Source organism: Neovison vison, chromosome 9 (genome assembly GCF_020171115.1).
Source record: "Neovison vison isolate M4711 chromosome 9, ASM_NN_V1, whole genome shotgun sequence".
Taxonomy (NCBI): domain Eukaryota; kingdom Metazoa; phylum Chordata; class Mammalia; order Carnivora; family Mustelidae; genus Neogale; species Neogale vison.
This window is the reverse complement of record NC_058099.1, coordinates 12,825,823-12,844,202: the sequence shown is the minus strand read 5'-3', so window position 1 is coordinate 12,844,202 and position 18,380 is coordinate 12,825,823. Positions and strand designations below refer to the sequence as shown.

At 54.0% G+C, this 18,380-nt stretch overlaps 1 protein-coding gene across 3 annotated transcripts in view; it reads left to right on the top strand.

Moving 5' to 3' along the window:
- Positions 1-5,510: 5,510 nt before the first annotated feature.
- LOC122917293 (DAB2 interacting protein) overlaps positions 5,511-18,380 on the top strand; it is a 124,092-nt gene continuing 111,222 nt past the window's right edge. For 2 of the 3 annotated variants that reach the window (XM_044264987.1, XM_044264986.1), the window contains exon 1: positions 5,512-5,712. In XM_044264987.1, the coding sequence (XP_044120922.1) occupies positions 5,589-5,712 (124 nt within the window). In that variant the 5' untranslated portion in view covers positions 5,512-5,588. Of the gene's footprint in view, positions 5,713-18,380 lie in introns of all 3 variants that reach the window. The other variant, XM_044264988.1, reaches the window with a different exon arrangement.

Genomic DNA, 18,380 nt, shown 5'->3' with positions numbered 1-18,380 from the left:
CCATCACTCTGCTCTGCAGGTCCTTCTGGCTCTGACATTCTAGGATTTTATGACAGGTTGTTGACATGTACGAAGGAACTACATCTTCTCTGGGCTTTTGGAGGGCAGAAAGGAACACACAGGTGCTGGATTGAGACTGGGGGAAATTTCTAGATCCTGATGGAATCCTATGGAGGTGGGCTGGGAGGAGATGGAGATGTCTCATCTCTATATCGCACACGGGAATCTGAGGCCAGAGATGTCAAGAGCCTTCCTTTAAGTCACACAGCACGCAAAGAAACACAGTGACCCTGGGGTGCCTGGGTGGCACAGTGGGTTAGGTCATGATTCAGCTCAGGTCATGATCCCAGGATCCTGGGATTAAGGCCTGCATCGGTCTCTCTGCTCGGCGGGGAGCCTGCCTTCCCCTCTCTCTCTCTGCCTGCTTCTCTGCCTACTTGTGATCTCTGTCTGTCAAATAAATAAATAAAATCTTAAAAAAAAAACAACAACAAAGCAAAACACAGTGACCCGGACAACTTCTGCTCCTGTTAGGGCCCTGTTGTCTCCCAAAGCTCACCCTCAGCCCAGCTTTGGGTGATTTCATTTAAAAGATACACTCCCCAAGGGCTGTGTGTGTTCAAATATTCATACTTGACCAGTACCCCAGTTCCACCTGTATTGAGAGGGGCAGAGTCCTTCAAGTCTGGGGCCGGCATGGCCCTGATGGGACCATTTTCTGGGAAGGATGTTAATAAATTTGCTGGTGGCTTTCGAGAGGAAGTCTGGGGGGAAGTGGAGGTGGTGGACAGCTGGCTGGGCCTGAATGTGACCTCGCAGGGCCCGTTCGCACTTTCCACTGAGTGGGGAGAGTCCCCGCTCCCCCACATCCTCATGAAGGTCCTGCTCCTGGTTCAGCCTTGCTCCTGGACGCATACTAGACACTGCTGGCCAGACAGGCCACCTCTCCAGACCAAGGCCAATGGCCCTGACCACCAGCGCCCCCCACGGCACCCCCATCCACACCCCTGCTCAGAGCTTCAGCCACTCATGGGTCGGGGCTGGCCCGGGAGGCGGATGTGTGCTGGGCTGCCCCGTTAGGGACTTCCCCTGGTCACTGCTGCCTACCCTCGTCCGGACAGGAAACCCGACAGGTCTGAGCCCTCCGACACCCATTGTGTGGGGCCTGCCGTGGGCTCCAATGTTTCCCCTGTCAAGACTCCTAACCCTCTTCACCTCCTCCTGTTCCTTGTCAAAGCTGGCTTCTATGGAAAGTTCCAGACTGTTGCCCCTCCTCCTCTCTACATTAAAGTCCTGCTCAGCCTTAAGAGCTTGCCTGGGTTCAAATCTTGACTCCTGGTGCCAGCTGTGTAACATTAGAGAACGTCCCTCTCTGTGCCACCAACATTTTCGGTAAGATGAAGAAGGTACCCACTGGCCTCTTCAGCTTGTTGTGAGATTTAATGAGATCTTGTGTGTTGAATGCCCCCAGACAGGGTCTGGTGCACAGCAAATGCTGAATACAGCTTCTCAGTATTAGATCCAACTTCATCTTCAGACAGACCGCTCTAGGCCAAACTTCTAGCCCTGCTCCGTGGAAAGTCCTGGACTTCTGGGGTCCCCTCTGGGCGTGAACCCCCTCTTTTCCCCAGATGGAATCTAGCGTTAGGAGACCGGTTCTTGTTGCTCTGGTTTCCTCCTGCGCCAGATGGCCCCTCAATAAAGGCCAAGCCCTTCCACCTCGGGCTCCCCTCTGTCCTAACACTGCAGGAAGCAGTGTCCTTTATGGGCAATTGAAGGCTTTTCAGGGGTAATTCTGACAATACGCATTTTTGTTCCTCCCTCACTGACTTTTAAACCTAACACCCCAGTAGGATGGGAGACTGCACTGGGCTGGCCCCCTCGCTCTGCATCTGGTGCCTGAGCGACCCCCTGAGCGACCCCTACCACGCCTGGCCTGGGGTTTACCTGGATTTACAGCCCAGCTCTTAGGCCTCCCACCCCCTCTGCCCAGCAGGGTGTAAGTCTTCTCGGGACACCCAGACAGGGATGGTTCTCTGCCCTGAGGCAGATTCTCTGGGTCCTTCTCTCCTTGATCTTCTTCCTTGTCCTCATTATACAACCCAACTGGTGGGATGGGGCGGGGTGGGGGGGTGGGCGTGGGGGGGTGGGGAGGGTCTCTCTATGGGACTCAGACTGCTTTAATGAGATGATGTTTGAGCTGGGTCCTGAGGGGTAAGGACGAATTCACCAGGTGCAGAAGGAAGATCCTCTGACCAACGGGGCCAAGGCAGGGTGGAAATGAGCAGGGAGACTTTGATAGATAAGGGGCTGGAGTGGGCAGGGGTGCAAGGGGAGGTGGCCAAAGGACAAACCTGGGTCCTTTTCAGTACTCTTGTGCGTTCACTTTTGGAGGCTGTTAAGGGCAGGTGAAGGGGGTGAGGAAGATCAGATCTGATTTAGCTGGCCCCTGTCCCCCTGCCTGCACTTACTAATCATGAAGTTTCCCAGGCCCCATCTGGAACCATGGAATCAGGTGTTTTGGGGGAACCCAGAAATATACGTGTTTAATGTACTGGGGTGATTTGAAGGCTCAGGGGTGTGGAGGCCGCAGTCTTGACCCTGACCCAAAGCAGCAGGCTGAGGAGGTGGGAGCTGGGCCTATCCAGGAGCCCCTCTGGGGTCCAGAGAGCAGTGGAGAACAGACCCCTGACAGGCTGCCAGCCCTGTGGGGCTCCAGCTCACAGACCAGCAGGGCCTGGGAAGCCCCTGTTGGCCCGGGCAATCACAGACGGCTTCCCCTTGGAGGGGGACTATTGCAGGAAATGGTGGTGGGGAGGGTGTTTTCAAACGCCCCTCTTCTCGTCTAGGTGGCCTCCAGAAAGAGGACCGCTCCTGTTTACAGGGAGGAGGCCACAGGGGCAGTGGAAGGGGGTGGGTGGCTTGCTCCAAAGCGGGATTGATTCCAGATGCTCTGCTGGGGTGTGCAGGGAGCAGCCTTTGTCTGCCCGCCTGCCGCCCTGGGGGGCCTGCGACAAGAGGAGGGGCAGGGAGCGCAGGCCCCCTGCCTCCTCTGTACCCTAGCTGGCTCCTACTCCAGACCCTCCCGAGGCCTGGGGAGGTGTTCAGCTGGAGCGGTGGGCAATGTCCGCCCCATCCCAAGGCCAGGAATGCAGAAGCTTCTTCCTCTTTAATAGCCGACCCTCCTCCTTGCACTAGGTAGATAGGCTGGGGGTCCACCGCTTCTCCTCGCAGGTGGGGAAACTGAGGCACAGAGAACTTGAGAGGCCTAAGCATAAGCAGAGAGACTCTGCCAGGTCTTGGAGCCCAACTGTGTTTACTGGCGAGGCCCTGAACTCCTGGCTGCTTCCCCACCTTCCTCTACACACATACAAACGAAATCTACTGGTTGGGGATGCCAGGCCAAGACCACTTGTCTTAGCCACTGACAGTCTTTTGGCAGGGAATGTCTCATCCCTTCAAGGGGAGGCCAGACTCTGGCTGATCAGGGCATTCCTGCTTTGGGAAGGAAACTGGGCCTAATGAACTCCAGGCTCTCGTACAGGACCGATGCCCCAACCCTGAGCTGGACTTCTGGGAGGCTTCTACCCACCGAAACTGATGGGCCTGGCTGGAGAGGTCATTCTTTCCGGAAGTGCCAAAGGGGGGGTCGGTGACTGCAGGCGCCCCACCTGAGTGGGGAGGTCAGGGGAAGGTGCCTACAGCTTTTCTCTGGGGCCTCTGCTCTGGCAAGGGAGGCTCTTGGGCAGTGTCTGCCATGGGGGAATGAGCTAGAGCAATGCTTAACTCAAAGGAGGTCAGTGGTGTCCTTGCAGGCACGGTGGCTTTCCATCTGCCGCAGGGACAGGCGGCCACTCCGGGGAAGAGGGGCCAGCAGGGGGGTCTTTGGACAACCCAGATTGGGTTCATAGGAGCAGTATCCCTCCTGCCCCTCCCCCCTGGTCCTGGGAAGGCGCCTGGCTTCCAGCTGTGATCCAGACTCCTCCTGACCTGGGGGCCCTCCCCCCTGGGCTGAGCGAGCCAAGGAGGGGGGCTTTCTTTGTGAGGTGCAAAACCCGGCCTGGATTTCTGCCGAGATTGCCCCGCCCCCCCCAGGGCCACACCTTTCCAGCTGTTCTGGAGAACTTCCAGACTGTGTCCAGCGCCCAAGGATGACCCTCCCTCAAGCACACCCCTAAGACTGTGTGTCAGGAACCCCAGGCTAAGACCACTTGCCTCTACCGTTTTCTGTGTGACTGAGGCCAGTCAGTCCTCCCTGTCAGAGCCTCAGTTTCCCCTTTTATATTTGAGGGAATGAAGCTCAGGCAGGTGACTGCATAATTTAAAAGATAAATGCTGCTGCTGGGGCAAGTAGGAGGAGAGAGAGAGAGAGACCACGAAGGGCCAGGATGGTCAGGAAAGGCTATAGAATCTGGGCCTTAGAAGGATGGCCTTTGGCAGGGCAGCCCCTTCTGGAAGCAGCACAAAGAGAAGTGAGAAGGGGGGACCTAGTGTGTGAGGCTGGAGAATGGTTGGGGCCAGATGGCTGGAACCTTAAATACCAAGGAAGGTTGTTTGGACTTGGGGAGCCATGAAAAGTTCTTGAGCTGGGGAGTGACTTGGGGAAGTCTTTCAGCAGGAGGGCAGTAGAGGGAGTGGGCATCTCTCTCCTCCCGGCCTCCCTTTTCCATCTCCCAGAGATTCTTCTGCAGGCTTGCCAGAGCTGCCCTGAACGCCCAGGGAGAAGAAGAGCCCATCGCGTCTGTGGTGGTGTATTTGGGGGGTGGTCCAGATCGCCGCGGGCAAAATGTTCAGATTTGGCAAAGCCTGTGAGATACACAGGTGTTCATTACCTCTCTCGCCTTTGTGTGCGCTTGGAGATACACGCTGCATTTGTAATTACATACAAAGAATATGTGTATCTAACGGAGCAATTTTTAAAATGCAAAGAACCGGCAACTTTTCTGCGTGAAAGGGAAGTCTTTTCAAGCCGGTTAGGGGGCTAGGGCCTGGAGCTCTCCCGGCGGTGTGTTTGCGGCTCCGACTCAGTTCAGAGAGCTTGGGGCAGAAAGGCGCCCTGCGGTGTCAGCCTCATTCGGGCCCCTAAAAAGGTGACCGGATTCGTAGCGCGGTGCCCGCCTGGGGCTGCCTGGCGTGCGCTCTGTCCGGTGCCCGCGATCGCGCGCACGCGGGTGTGCACCGTTTACACCCGCGGGCGGGCTGGAGCGCCTCGTGCGCCCTGAGGTCGGGCCACGGCTCTCGGGCGCGAGGGGTGCAGACGGTGACCTTCCTGGGGACCTGCCTGGGGTCCCGGGGCACTCCGGGCCGCCTCGCCCCTCCGACTCCAGGCCGGGATTTCTCCCGCACTGACTTTCCGGGCCGGTGCCAGCCCGGCCTCCCGGTCCCAGGCCCCCGCGGCGGGGCCGGCTGCTCTGGGAGGGCGGGGGCGGGAGGAGGAGTTTGAGCGACTTTGTGGGGCAGCCTTGGCCTCGGCGGCGCCCGCACCAGCGCGCGGGAGAAGACAGGGACGCCCGCCGGGCGCTCCGGAGCGGGTGATGGGGCCCGTGTGAGCGCGCCCAGGCCCAGCCCGGTGCCCGGCGGGCGGCAGCATGTCCGCGGGCGGCAGCGCCAGGAAGAGCACCGGGAGGCCCTCCTACTACTACCGGCTGCTGCGGCGGCCCCGGCTGCAGCGACAGAGGAGCCGCTCCCGCAGCCGGAGCCGGCCCACTAGGGGTAGGCGCCACCCCGACCCCCGACCCCTGGGCTCCCCTTACCTCCACCTTGCCCTCTGATGCCGGGGAATGCTGAGGACCCTGGATCTTCCTTCAGTCTACTTAGCCGCCCCCCCACCCCCGCAATCGCCCTTATCTGGCTGCCCCCTACTGGGTCTGCTTGATCAGCATCCCCCCAGCTTCTCCCTCCTCTGCCAGCGTCCTGGGGAATCCGAAGCTCTAGTCTCCCTTGGTACCTCCCCTGGTGCCTTGCGTAGGGAAAGGGGAGGTTGCAGTTCGGGGTTCTCTTTATTCGTTTCTCAGATGCCACTTCCTATTCCCCCGTGCCTCAGTTTACTCCACAGCCTGGCAATGAAGTCATCAGGAGTGGATCTGGCCTTTCCTCACTTTGCCTTCAGGGCCCTAGGCTCTCCGCGCAGGGTGGGGGGGGCCCATCTCAGCGCCCCCACACACCTTTCCCCAGGGACTTAACAGGCTTCCCCACCTTTTGGGTGGAGGGACAGGTGGCTGGACTTTAGAGGGTCCTTCCCAGGAGTCCTCGGCTCCAAAGGAGCCAGGGCTTTTCGATCTGCCTGGGACCCCTCCTGGTGGATGGGCCCACTGCCTTTGAAAAGTTTCTCTTTCAAGGCGGCAGGCAGGACAGGGAGGAGGGGAAATGGAAGCAGCGTTTTCTTTTTTCCAGTAACAAGATCCTTGGTTGGAAGGGCATGTGATCCAGGAGGCTGGCTTTTGGGCCTGGTGGAAGCAGGGCCTTCCTTCCGAGGTTGGGTGGGATGGAGTTTAGGGAGGGGGCTCCTGGAAGAAGGAGGCCAGAAGGGGTCCTGGGGAGGCCAGGGTCCCCCTGTCAAGGGGCTCAGGACCGCTGAAGCACCAACGGGCAGTGGGTGAGAGGGAGGAGGGTGGTCAGTAGCGCCCGGCGGGACCTGGTCCTCGTTGGTTCGCTTAGGGAAACGGGAAGCCTGGTCCAGCGCGGAGCTTGCTTGGGCTGCGGTATGAACAGATCCGTGCCTGGACCTGGTAGACCTGAGGTCAGTTCCCCAGCCTCCTGGGTGCCGGTTGTGTGGCTCCGGCCCTGTGGTGCTGCCTCTGGACCTCCGTTTTATCAGCTTGCGGGAAAATCAGGCAGTAGGCGTTCATCTGCTTCTCCTCAGAACAGGGAAGATTTTTTTCCCACAGTCAGGGCTGAATAACAATGTACAAGGCTTCCTCAGGAAGTAGTGAGTTCCTGAAGTAGTGAGTTCCCCATGCGTGGAGGGGTTCAAGCTGAGACTGGAAGTGTGCACAGGTGTGTGCTGCGAGTTCAGTGCTCAAGAGTCTCAAGGCCTGGGGTCCACCTCCCCTTGCCTTCCTTGAAGTGGCTTCTGGCTCTTCCCCCGCCTCCCCTCCCCCGACCTTGTGCCCCATTCCAGGCTTAGCCTGAAAGACCAGAGATCTGGGTTTGAGCACAGAGACTTTGGGCAAGCCACTTGTCTTCTCTGAGCCTCAGTTTCTTGAGCTGTAAAGGGGGCTAGCAGGCCTCGTAGGACTCAGTGAGGAAATGGGTTCCTGCTGGGAGAAGTGGGCGTTGTACAAATGCCCACTAATGCTCAGGGCACCCTGAGCCCTCCTGCCCTCCCCTCTCCTTGCAGATGCCCTGCATGACCTCCCCTGCACTTTGGTGCCCTTCTGCTCCTGACTGCAGAGGCCCCGAGAGAAACGGAAGTCCCCTTCCTGCTCTGCCAACTGGGCAGGCGACAGTGTGTCCAGCGGTCACCTGAGCCCCAGCTTCCAGGCCCTGCCTAGGCAGGAGCCCTTGCTTTGTGTCCCAGTCTTGAAGGAGCTCAAAGCCTGCAGGGAGTGGGGAGGAGACTGTCACTGTCCAGAAGTTACATCTGGGAAAGCAGGGAGCGCTTCACCAAGCAAGTGACTTTTGGACAGGGTGTCACCAGGTGGCTGTGATTTCCCTCAGCACAGGGAGTGATTGAGTCAGATGTGTGTCCAGGCCCCAGCTCTGCACAAAACTGTCCTTTGGCCAGTCACCTCCCTTTGGCCTAGTCTGGTAGACGGGTATAGTGACAGGTACGGTGACGGCAGGTTCTTTTAAGGATGAGAGCAAGTGCATAGAAAGCTAGAAGCTTCTGTTGTCTGGCACTTGGGCCACTGTTGGGCTGAGCTATTGGCATTCTTACTCTGGGTGGAAGAATTGCGGGTGGAAAGACAGAAGGGAATTGTCTTGGACATTGTGGACAGAGTTCCTCCTGGGGTGGAGGAGGAGAAGGGATTGGGAGGGGGGTAGTGGGGAGCAGTAGTTGGGGCTGGAGAAAGGGCCTTGAGTTTTGGGGAGTCGTGGCTGGGGATGGGAGCTGCCTGGCAGGGTGTATGGTGGAGGCTGGGGGCCCGTGGCACAGCTAGAGGAGCCATTGACCTCCCCCTCCCTGAAGCCCCAGATCCTGGCCTCTGCCCCCAGGGCCACCCTCCTGAGGCCAGTGCCCCAACGCAGATGGTAACTCATGTTGGGGGGAGCCCCGCTGTGGCCTTGGGCGGGTCCCTGCTGACCTCAGCCCGCACAGTCTTCCCATCTGTATGGGGGCTTGGTCCCATAGTGCTGATGTCAGATCCTGGAAGAGGGGGTGATATCCAGCACCCCAGCCGCAACCACTCACAGCCCTTGCTCCATACCCATTCTGTCCTCTGCCACTTGAGAGGAAGGACAGTGACTGAGAACTTGGGGTTGGGGGGGAGAGGGGTGTTTGTTTAGAAACAGAAAAGTGCAGGGAAGAGGTGGCTGGAGGCAGGTTCGCAGCTGGCTGGGTCTTGGGGAGGATTGTGGCCAGGCTGCCACCTTTGAGGGAGCCCCCTGCCTGTTGCCCCCACTGCCCTGTGGAGTGGTGGTGGGGGGCGCCCTGTGGACTTGAGAGCAGGATTTGGTCCTTGCCTAGGGCTGCAAGTGACAGACAGTTTCCACAGTCCCATCCCCCCAGCTTTGAGGAAAGTGGGGGCACTAAGCAGGGCTCTTCCTTCTCGGGCCCCCCATCTCCCCATCTGAGAAATAGGCAGAGTGAGATCCGCCATTGACAATCACCAGAAGCATGGTGGAGACAGTGACCTTTAGATGGCAAGGGTCAGCTGGCCATTTCACATTGGGGTTTGTGATCCCAAGTCTGCTTGAAGGCTAGGTATGGCTTATAGATATGAGGGGGGGGGGCGCCTGTCCCCAGTAGAATGTCACCAGCCAAGGTTCCTTCCCTCCTTCCCCCACACCAGCTCAAGAAAAGTTTTGTTTGTCTGACCTATCTCTCCCCCAAGGGCTGCTGGGGGGAAATGCAAGTTTCCCCCTTGTTCCGGATAAAGGCTGGCCCATTTACCCAACTAGCAGACATATCTTGAGAACCTATTATGTGCTGGGCTTCAGCCAGGGTCGTGGGGGCCCATGGGGATGAATGGCATGTGTTCCCAGCCCTCCCCAAGCCCTCAGATGGTTGAGGAAGCTGACTTGTTGAGGTTCACTTGAGGCACAGAGCCCTTTTCAGGGTACTGAGTGGTAGTTCTACTAGCTCAGCAATGAGCTGCTTGTGTGACTGGTTGTAGGACTCTAGGCACCTCCCAGGGCCTCAGTTTCCCCATCTGTCAAGCAGGGCTTATCATGCGCTGCTGCCTGACAGGTCAGGAGACCTGGAATGCCCATCCTCATACTCACTGGAGGCTCTGATTCTTTTCTTTCTGTTTGCACCCGAGTTTCTCCAGGGGCTAATCCTTACCCGCCTGCGCAACGCGGGGCCTTGTGGATGTATTTCCCTGAGATGGTCGGTCCTTCCTCCATATCCAAACATAGTCCCATTGCTTGGCCCAATATTTTGGTTGCTGTGTGACCCGTCTCCCCTCTCCCCAGGCTCCTTTCGTTTCAGGGTGTGCTGGAGTCTGTTTGAGGGTCCTCTGGGGGGGTTTCCCAGGAACACCCCAGCACACTTAGAGGAATGCAGGCAGGCGTGGTGATGGTGCCCAGGAAGGCTGGGCCTGACCTCCTGAGGTGATGGTCCCCTCCCAGTGCTTAGAACATGGCAGCTGAGTGATTCAACCCCTGGGGTCCAGATGAGGAGACTGAGGCACAGAGGGACCTTCATAGAACTAGATGTGGAACCCAGGGCTGCTGGCCCCCAGGAGAATGGTGATGTGGTTGGGGAGGGTGCTGGTCTGACACAGCTGCTTCCCAACTGGGATGATGGTTAGGGAAGGGCCTGTGTGCCCCATAGGGAAGGACAAGGGCTGGGACCACTCCATATGGACCCTGATTTTACTGAGCCCTGCCGAGATGCCCTGTGGGCTGGCAAGACCCTGAGGATGGGGGCTGGTTGTGTCTTTTGTGCCCTCATACCCTCATCTTCAAATGTACCCCCAAGGGCCCAAGGCCCAACTCTCTGTCCCCAACTTGGATGCAACCTCTGAAATCGTACATTTATCTTTTCCTGCCTCATCTCTTCATTTGTCCCTGCTGAGACACAATCCTTCCTTCGGGGTTTAACCCCAGCTTCTGTAGGCTCTCCTCATCCTTACATACCCCAGGAGCTGGGAGACTCAGTTCTTCTCATGGCATGTAAGGAAGTTAAAATGGCTTTTGTTTGTTGAGTGCTTTCTCCGAGACCAGCAGTGAGCTTAATTTTGTATTTGCCTTATCTCATTTAATGCTCATAGCAACCTTGTGAGATGGATACTGGTGTTATCCTAATTTTAAGGAGGAGGAAGCTGAAGCCCAGAGAGTGGGAGCCATATCCAGCATCACACATCTCAGAAATGCTGGAGTCCAGTTCTGCAAGACCCCGGATCCTGAGCTGATAAATGCACCACCTTACTATTCTGTGGGCAGGCAGATCTTTTTGTGATCAGGCCTTGGCTTTGATAAGGCCTCCTCCTCCTATCTGATTTGCGCAGTCAACGACTCCACCAAGTGTTCTTGGCCATCATCTCTCCAAATCCTGGCCATAACTTGGGAAAGAGTCAGGGAAATGATTCCGTTGGCATCTGTGGGAGGCCAGTCTTCTCAGTTGGCTTGTCTGCCTGCCTGAGACCACTCAGGTGGCCCCTTAGGTCTGGTTTTACCCCCACTCCCACCCCTATATCCCACCATCATTTGCGTTCTGTCAACCATGTGCTTTCCCTGGGAAGGTCACAGGTCAAACTGCCTCAGCCCTTGTCTCTTCACCAAGTCTCTTTGTGCTAAGGGTTCAGTGTCCCCTGGAATGAGGTCCCTGAAGACAGGCAGACAGCTTGAGGCCCACTCCCCAGGGCTATCTAGGTCCCTGAGGGAGGCCAGAAGGTCCCCATTAATCTGCCAGAATGTCAGCCTCTTAGCCTTTGTGTTCCTGGCTTGTCCTTATCACCTTCAATAACAAGGAAGATAATGGCTGAATATGTGCCAGGCTGGGGGCCAAGAGCTTGTCCTGATCATGTCGTATCTTATTTTGACCCTTCCACCCTCCTAAGGTAATAGGGTCCTCATTATCACTTTCCTTTGCTGGCTTGGGAAACCGAGCTTCGTGGTGGTAAGTGTGAGGCAAGGTCCGAACTGAGGCCACTAGGCTCTAAAGCCCATTTCCACTTAGAACCAGGCCTGGGAGCCAAGTGGCTCCCTCGTTTCTGTGGTCGGCGGGTGGAGGACACAGGAATGCCCTCTTGAGCTCAGTGGGTCAGGTGTACCACTCCGTCTCTGCCCCCCTGCCATCTGTGCTTCCCCAAACCTGCTGGGATGGGGGACTAGAGCCTGCTTTGCTCAGCACGGCTGGGCCCCGTTGGAGGGGCCTCTTGGACCTCCAGCATGGTGGCAGGGAGCTAACTCTTCCCCTTGACAGCTGGGGAAACTGAGACCCTCAGAGCCAAGGCCACTTGCTCAAGGCAATATAAAGAAATTGACGAGAGATCCAGGTCCGGAATTCTGACTCTTTCATTCTATTTCCACATTGGTTTTTTTTGTTGCGCAGGAAGGGAAACCGAGGCAGCTGGGCTCCTCCTTGGGTCTTCCTGGGGGAGAGAAGAGGGCGTGAGCTCTTGTGTCACCTGATGCCACCACACTCACATCCCATACGTGTTTTGCTTAGAAATGACCTGAAGCCTTTCGACTGTTTTTAAAAGAAAAGCCACGGCTGTGATACTTCCCCTGCACCTTCCTCTCCAGGCCACTCAGTTTAAATGTCAGGAAAGGGAGAGTATTTCCTGGTCAGGAACATTCGGAGCTTGCCGGGAGGTGAAGTTTTGTTTTGCATTGAGTGGGAACTTGGACAGTCAGTCCCCAGCCCCGACAGCACCCCAGCCCCCTAGCCCCCCCCCACTACCTCCCTCCACCCCCCTGCAAGGCTGTGTTTGACAGTTGCTGGGAGGAGGGATTTGAGAATGAGCAGGGAGCTGCCTTGCCGAATGGCAGGGTGGTTATCGGGTAGAGGGGCTGGGTGGCTATTTTTAGCCATCCCGATCCAACAGAGGCATCGCAGCGTTTGTTCAATATTTAATTATCCATCCGAAATTGGCCCACGTGGCCTTGAGTTTGGAAGCGGCTCTCTGTGCTGTGATTTCCTCTGACTGCATAAATAAGGGAGCGAGGGGAATCTCAATCGCCCTCCAAATAATGATAATGGAAAAAAAAAAAATAGAATCCCCGGAGTCTCGGTACTCAGAAAAGACCGGCTCGGTTCCGCAGTCTAGACAGACCCACCTGTACGTTAGCAGGAAGGGCGGCCGAGGACTCCCATCACGCCCTTGGAAAGGCAGCCGTGCTTGGTCTGTGAATCCCAGACTCGGCAGCTGCCTGGGTTGTATTTGGGATGGGCTTTCCTCCCCGTTGCCGGGATCCTGTGTTGACTTTGACAGCTGCTGGGTGCCTGAGAGGTGGTTTGGGGATTTTGCTTTTAGAAGCCTTGTTAGCTTTTATTTCCCTCCTCTCTTCTCCCTGACAGACAGGAGAGCACTTTCGGGATCTGGGCCATGTTCTTTCTTTTTTCTTGGCCCTTAGAGGTGATGAGTTGACATGGCTAGGAAATGAAAAAGGCAGAAGGCAGGGAGGATGGGGAGGAAAATGCGGGGCTGGGAGGCTCTGTGCCCTCCCCCTCAGCCCCTGGCGGATGAAGGCGCAGAGGGAAGAGGAAGGAGAGGGGCCAGCGGAGCTGGGTAGCCAACGAGCTGGGTAGCCAACAATGCGTGCTCCTTGCTGTCCCTCTTGGAGGGGGAGGTTTGTAGAGATTGGAGACCAGTAAATTGGTCAGAGAGAGTCTCAGGAAAAAATGGTTTCCCATCCATTTATACTTCTGTTCTGGGGACTGGGTTTGGCTTAGGAGTGTGGCCAGGGCAGGAGTCCTGACCGCAGCATAAATGCTGTGTGATCTCAGACAAATGACTAAACGGCTCTGGGCTCAGAAGCACTTGCAGCAAATAGGTGTGACGTAGCATAGAGTATTATTATAGGCCGGGTGAATTGTCATTATCTGTTCATCCAAAGCCTGAGGGGTTAATTACACCTTTATTAGGGCTGATCTAGAAATAAAATGTGATGCCTTTGGGGATTTGAACCATCTAGATGGTTCCTTGGCATCTCTTCCCCCAGAGGCTGCTCCAAGTGTCACTTGTACTTGTTCAGAGCAGCAGAGCTTTAATGAGCCACCTACTGTTTGCACATCCTGTGCGGGGGGGGCTGCTGTGGAGGATTGAGCCAGTCTCTAACCTCAGGGAGCTGAGCCTGGGGGAAGGTCTCCTGGAATCAGGTTAGCAGATGACATGACTGGAAGGTTGGTCAGGGCCTTGAACGGTGAGCCAAGAGGTTGGCACCCACCCTAGACAGCCACAGGGAATCGAAGGAAAGATTTTGAAAATAAGGTAATTATGAAAATGACTTCCGGCATGCCAGGGGCTCTGCTAAGTCCTTTCAGTGTACCCTTTTATTAAATCCTCATTCTCTCTGGTACCCTGATCTGCTTCATTTTGCACATGGGAAAACTGAGTCTGTGATGGGTTTAGTACCTGCTCAGCATGACCCAGCTGTGGAGGGGCAGAGATCAGGGTGTTTAACCCTCACGTTTCTTACCAGAGCTGTGATTGGGAATATGCTTTTTAGCAGCCAGAAAGCTAGGTCGGTGTGGTACAGGGAGAGGGTCGGGGGAGAGTGGGTATCCACGAACAGAGGTGACAGTGTTGGCTGTCCCGAAGGAGGAGGCAGTGGGTCTGAGCTGGGAGAGGGTGAGAAGGACCAGATCAGTTTGGGGGAGTGAGCCAGGAGGTTTCCCGAAGGACTCAGATGTGATGCAGGGTTCAGAGGCCCAGTAAGGAGGTCATTCGTGCTTCCTGGAGAATTCAGAGGGAGGCCAGTCGGTGTGGGGTCTAGGGAAGCAGAGGGCAGGTTGAGAGAAGCTGACAAGGTTCGGGGAGGTGGTACAGGGAATGCCATTCTCATCTGAGGAGCAGTGCTGGACAGACTGTCCACATTTGTTCCCTGACGGACAGCAAAATAAGAAAAATAAGGCTAGTGCACCGAGTCACCCATTTCGATTGACGTCCATTTCGATGTAATCCACCTTTGTAACGTTTCTTTAGTCTGAGATGGTGGTTTTTGGACTCTTCTGGGGATTAGAACATTCCTTTTATGAGATGCAAGGGGTGGTAATTGTTTTAACGTTGTATTCAGCAAGACAAGAAGTCAGAGGTCCTATTCACTGTGCCTGATTCCATATTATGCTACTGTGTTGTTTTTATGGATGAAAATTGAATGGGTTCCTGAAATTCCAAATTGATGGGAACCTGGCACTCAGGAGAGAGAGGTCCTGCAAAAAGGTGGTGGCATATGGCCTTTGGAAAGATCTAGGTGAGTGGGAGCCCTTGGAGTGGGTAGGGGAGCCAGCAGAGCAAGTAAGAAAATCACCATTAATCTCAGCACCCAGTGATAAGCTCTGGGAGCATGTAGGGGTTACTTCCAGGTCTTTTCTTGTTCTTGAATTTTTTTTTTTCTGTTCTTGAATTTTTTTAAAAAAATTCTAAAATGTTTGGAAGTATAGAAAGTGGGAAACAAAATCGCAGACTCCCATGCACTCACTTCTCAGATGTAACAAATGGTAACATGATCCTGTTTGCTTCTCTTTCCTTCTCTTTTTTCTCGCTCTCTCTCTTTTTTTTCCCCTAGAAATAAAATGATTCAGGTACAGCTGGGGCCAGGAAAGTACAGGCCGCAGGCCAAACCCAGCCTGCCCCCTGTTTGTATACAATCTGGGCGCGAGGAAGAGCTTTTTTTCCGTGGTGGACACAAAAATTGAAAGAGGAGTGAAATTTTATAATGTGAACATTCTATGAAATTCGCGTCTCTGTGTCCCTAAGTAAAGTTAACTGGAACACACAGCCATGCTTATTCATGTATACATTGTCTGTGGCCTTTTTCAGTCTACTTTGAAAGAAGTTGAGTAGTCTAGAGAAGTCTTAAGTATTTGTTCATTGGCCCTTTTAGGGGGAAAGTTTGCTGAATGACTAAAGGGACCTGTCCTGTCCCCAGGGAGAGCCGGCCTCCTGAAGGCTGAGTGTGTCCTGCCCACCTGTGCTTTTACGCTTTTCCTACATATGCAAAGGCTTCAAAATGCATGATATGGCATTGTTTCAGACAAGGGATGGATGTGGAGAAACTGCACCCGTGCCTGCACTGTGGGACAGCCCCCCCGACCCTGCACTCCAGCAGCACAGTAAAAATGGCCGTCCTCTGTGGGCCCTGGGGTGGGCCCTGCAGCCACGGAGCAAAGGGCCGCAGGGGGAAATGCGGGAATAGAAACATCGCACACCCAAGTTCCTAGAAATCCTCAGAGAGCAAAGGAGCAAAGAGATTTGGGGACAAGAGGGGACTTCAGGCCAGTTGATGAGTCCTTGGAGTGAGCAAGAAATCCAGAGTTTGGGGCACCTGGGTGGCTCAGTGGGTTAAAGCCTCTGCCTTCTGCTCAGGTCATGATCTCAGGGTCCTGGGATCGAGCCCCACATTGGGCTCTCTGCTCGGCAGGGAGCCCGCTTCCTCCTCTCTGCCTGCCTTTCTGCCTACTTGTGATCTCTGTCAAATAAATAAATAAATAATCTTAAAAAAAAAAAAAAAGAAATCCAGAGTTTTCTGGAAGCCTGGGAATTCCTGGAAAGCGAGGTGTACGGGGTGAGGGATAGGAAGCGTAAATTATCAAGGCATTTGTGGAGGGGCTTGAGGAGAGCCTCAAGAAGAGCCTGTGGCAGTGTCTACAGATGCTGGCAAGTTTGTAGGACTTCCCTTGGATGGCTGCTGAGGCCAGCCGGGGGCCAGGGGACAGACCCCCCGCACTCTGCTTTCTGAGAGGCCCCTCCTGGGATCTAAGTGAGGGGAGCACATGTCCTTGGCTCTTCCTTCCAGCTCCTGAGTGCCAGCAGCCTGACCCCTCCATGGCCCCTCTGGAGAGTGGCTCTGCCCCCCCCCCGGCCAAATGCTCTGGGTGGGTGGTGATGGGTGCCCTGGCAGTGCCCCTCTCCCAGCAGACCCACTCCCAGGAACAGTGGGTACCCTCCCCTGATTCTGAACCACGTCCTGAACTTAATGACCACTTGAACTTTGATTCCAATTCTATTTGACAGACAATGGGTTATCACAGTTCTAGGTCTCAGGACTCCTTCCCTTCCCCACACCCAGCATCATGGGAACAAAATGTGATACTAAGCGAGGCCTCTCTCATCTCTTTGTGCCTTGTTGCTGGGGCTGCGAGGGGACCTGGAAATGGAGAGAGAGGCCAAGGGCAGGGAGGAAACTCAGCTTCCTGGTTGACTTGGACCCGTTGTCTTCTCCCTGCTCTGTGTGTGGAGGTTCCCACCGTGGGGCAACCCTTAGGTTCACAGATGACGGGGCCCAAATCCTGCCTTTTGCATTCCTAGGTGTGTAGTCAGGGTTCTGAACCTGTTTCTTCCTGTTAGAATTGTTTCCTACTTTGGGAAACAGCCTTAGGATAAAAATACAGATATATGGCACGGTCACCATCCCCAGATCTGTTTCTCTACATTTCCTGATGGTCCATTTTTTTATTACATACAGATATCCAGTTCTAGTGCTATTTGTTGAAATAACTATCTTTTGCACTATCAATTTACTTTTGCACTTTTTTTCCCCAAAATCAATTGACCATCTATGTGGGGTACTGTTTCTGCGTGCTCTTCTGTTCATTGATCTATGTCCTAATGCTAGTACTATGCTGTCTTGATTACTTTAGCTCTATTTCAAGACTATAAACTTTGCCTTGAAACCAGGTAATGATAAGTCTCCCAACCTGTTTCTTCTTACTCGAGATCGTCTGGTTCTTTGGTGTCTTTTGCCTAGCCACCTAAATTTAAAATGGAGCTTGTCATTGTCTTCAGAAAGCCTGCTAGGATTTTGTTTGGGATTGCATTAAATTTGGAGATGGGTTTGGGAGAAATCCATCTTAACAACACCGAGTCTTCCCAATCCTTGAACATGGTATATCTCTTCTTCATTTATTTAGATTTCTTTTTTTTTTTTTTTTTTTACAAAGTCTCTCAGTGACATATTTTTAGCTATTAGTCTTGTACCTCCTTTATTAAAAGTAGTTTTGATGCTCTTTGTTAATTACCATGCAGGGTTGGACTATTACCCTACTTGCAAGCTAAGAGCCTAGCCTGGTAGTTTCATGGGTGCCGGCAGAAGATAGGAGACCCCAGGGTAGGAGACAAAGGATTATGCATACATGAAGCTGGAGCTTCATGTCTACATTGGTCCCCTTTCCCCCTCAAGTTCCTAGGGTAGTCACAGATGGTCTGTTCTAGAACATAAAATGATCACTCCCTTGTGTTTCCAAATTACAGCTTCATGTCCCTGACAGGATCTGATATATAATCTAGGGGGTCAGCTGTTCTGTAGGCTAAAAATTACACAAAGAACTGGAATTCAGTTTGCTTTCGCATTCAACCGTTAAGTTAGAAGCTGGGAGATCATTTAGAATTTGAATTCCAAGTTGTCAAGTACCGAAAGGTAAAGGGAGTTTTCAAGTTATATGGAAAAATCAATAGATACACACTTAAAGCTTTATGCCCCTTTTAATTTGTTGAGGGAAAAAAAAAATGAAGGCTGTTATGTCATATAGCCCGGTACTAATTTAATAATACGGTTCTTAAATGTGTAGGACCTTAAGTCCTGAGGTCAAATTTTGGGGAAAAAAGAAATAGCTTGTATTTTCTGAATGAAATAAAAAATAGGATGAATCTAATAATACATCAGAATATTTAGGTTTGGATAATCACGGGTCTCTCTGAAGTGCTATCATTAGAACTTATATACCCTAGAGAAGTATGATTGATGTAAATAGTATCTGTACTGAGGATAAATACACAGAGTGCTGAGTACGAAAAGATGAAACGTTCTCCAGGCACAGATGTGAAAACATCTCTAAGTTAGATTGCAAAATAACCAGCAAATGTACCCCGTGCGCTTGTGGTTTTCAGGTCTGTGGCTATCACGTGTGTCCTCTGATACCAGGTGCATTGTGGAGAGAGAAAGAGGCTTACGTTATACATGGTGATGAACACTGTCTTTCTAGAAGGAAGCTCGGCTCCTTTTTTACAGCAGCTGTAAGCGAGAGACGGGAGACCTTGAGCGTCCCCTGTCTGCATCGGCCGACGGTCTGACGGCGCTATCCCTCTATCTTTACCGTAATGTAATTA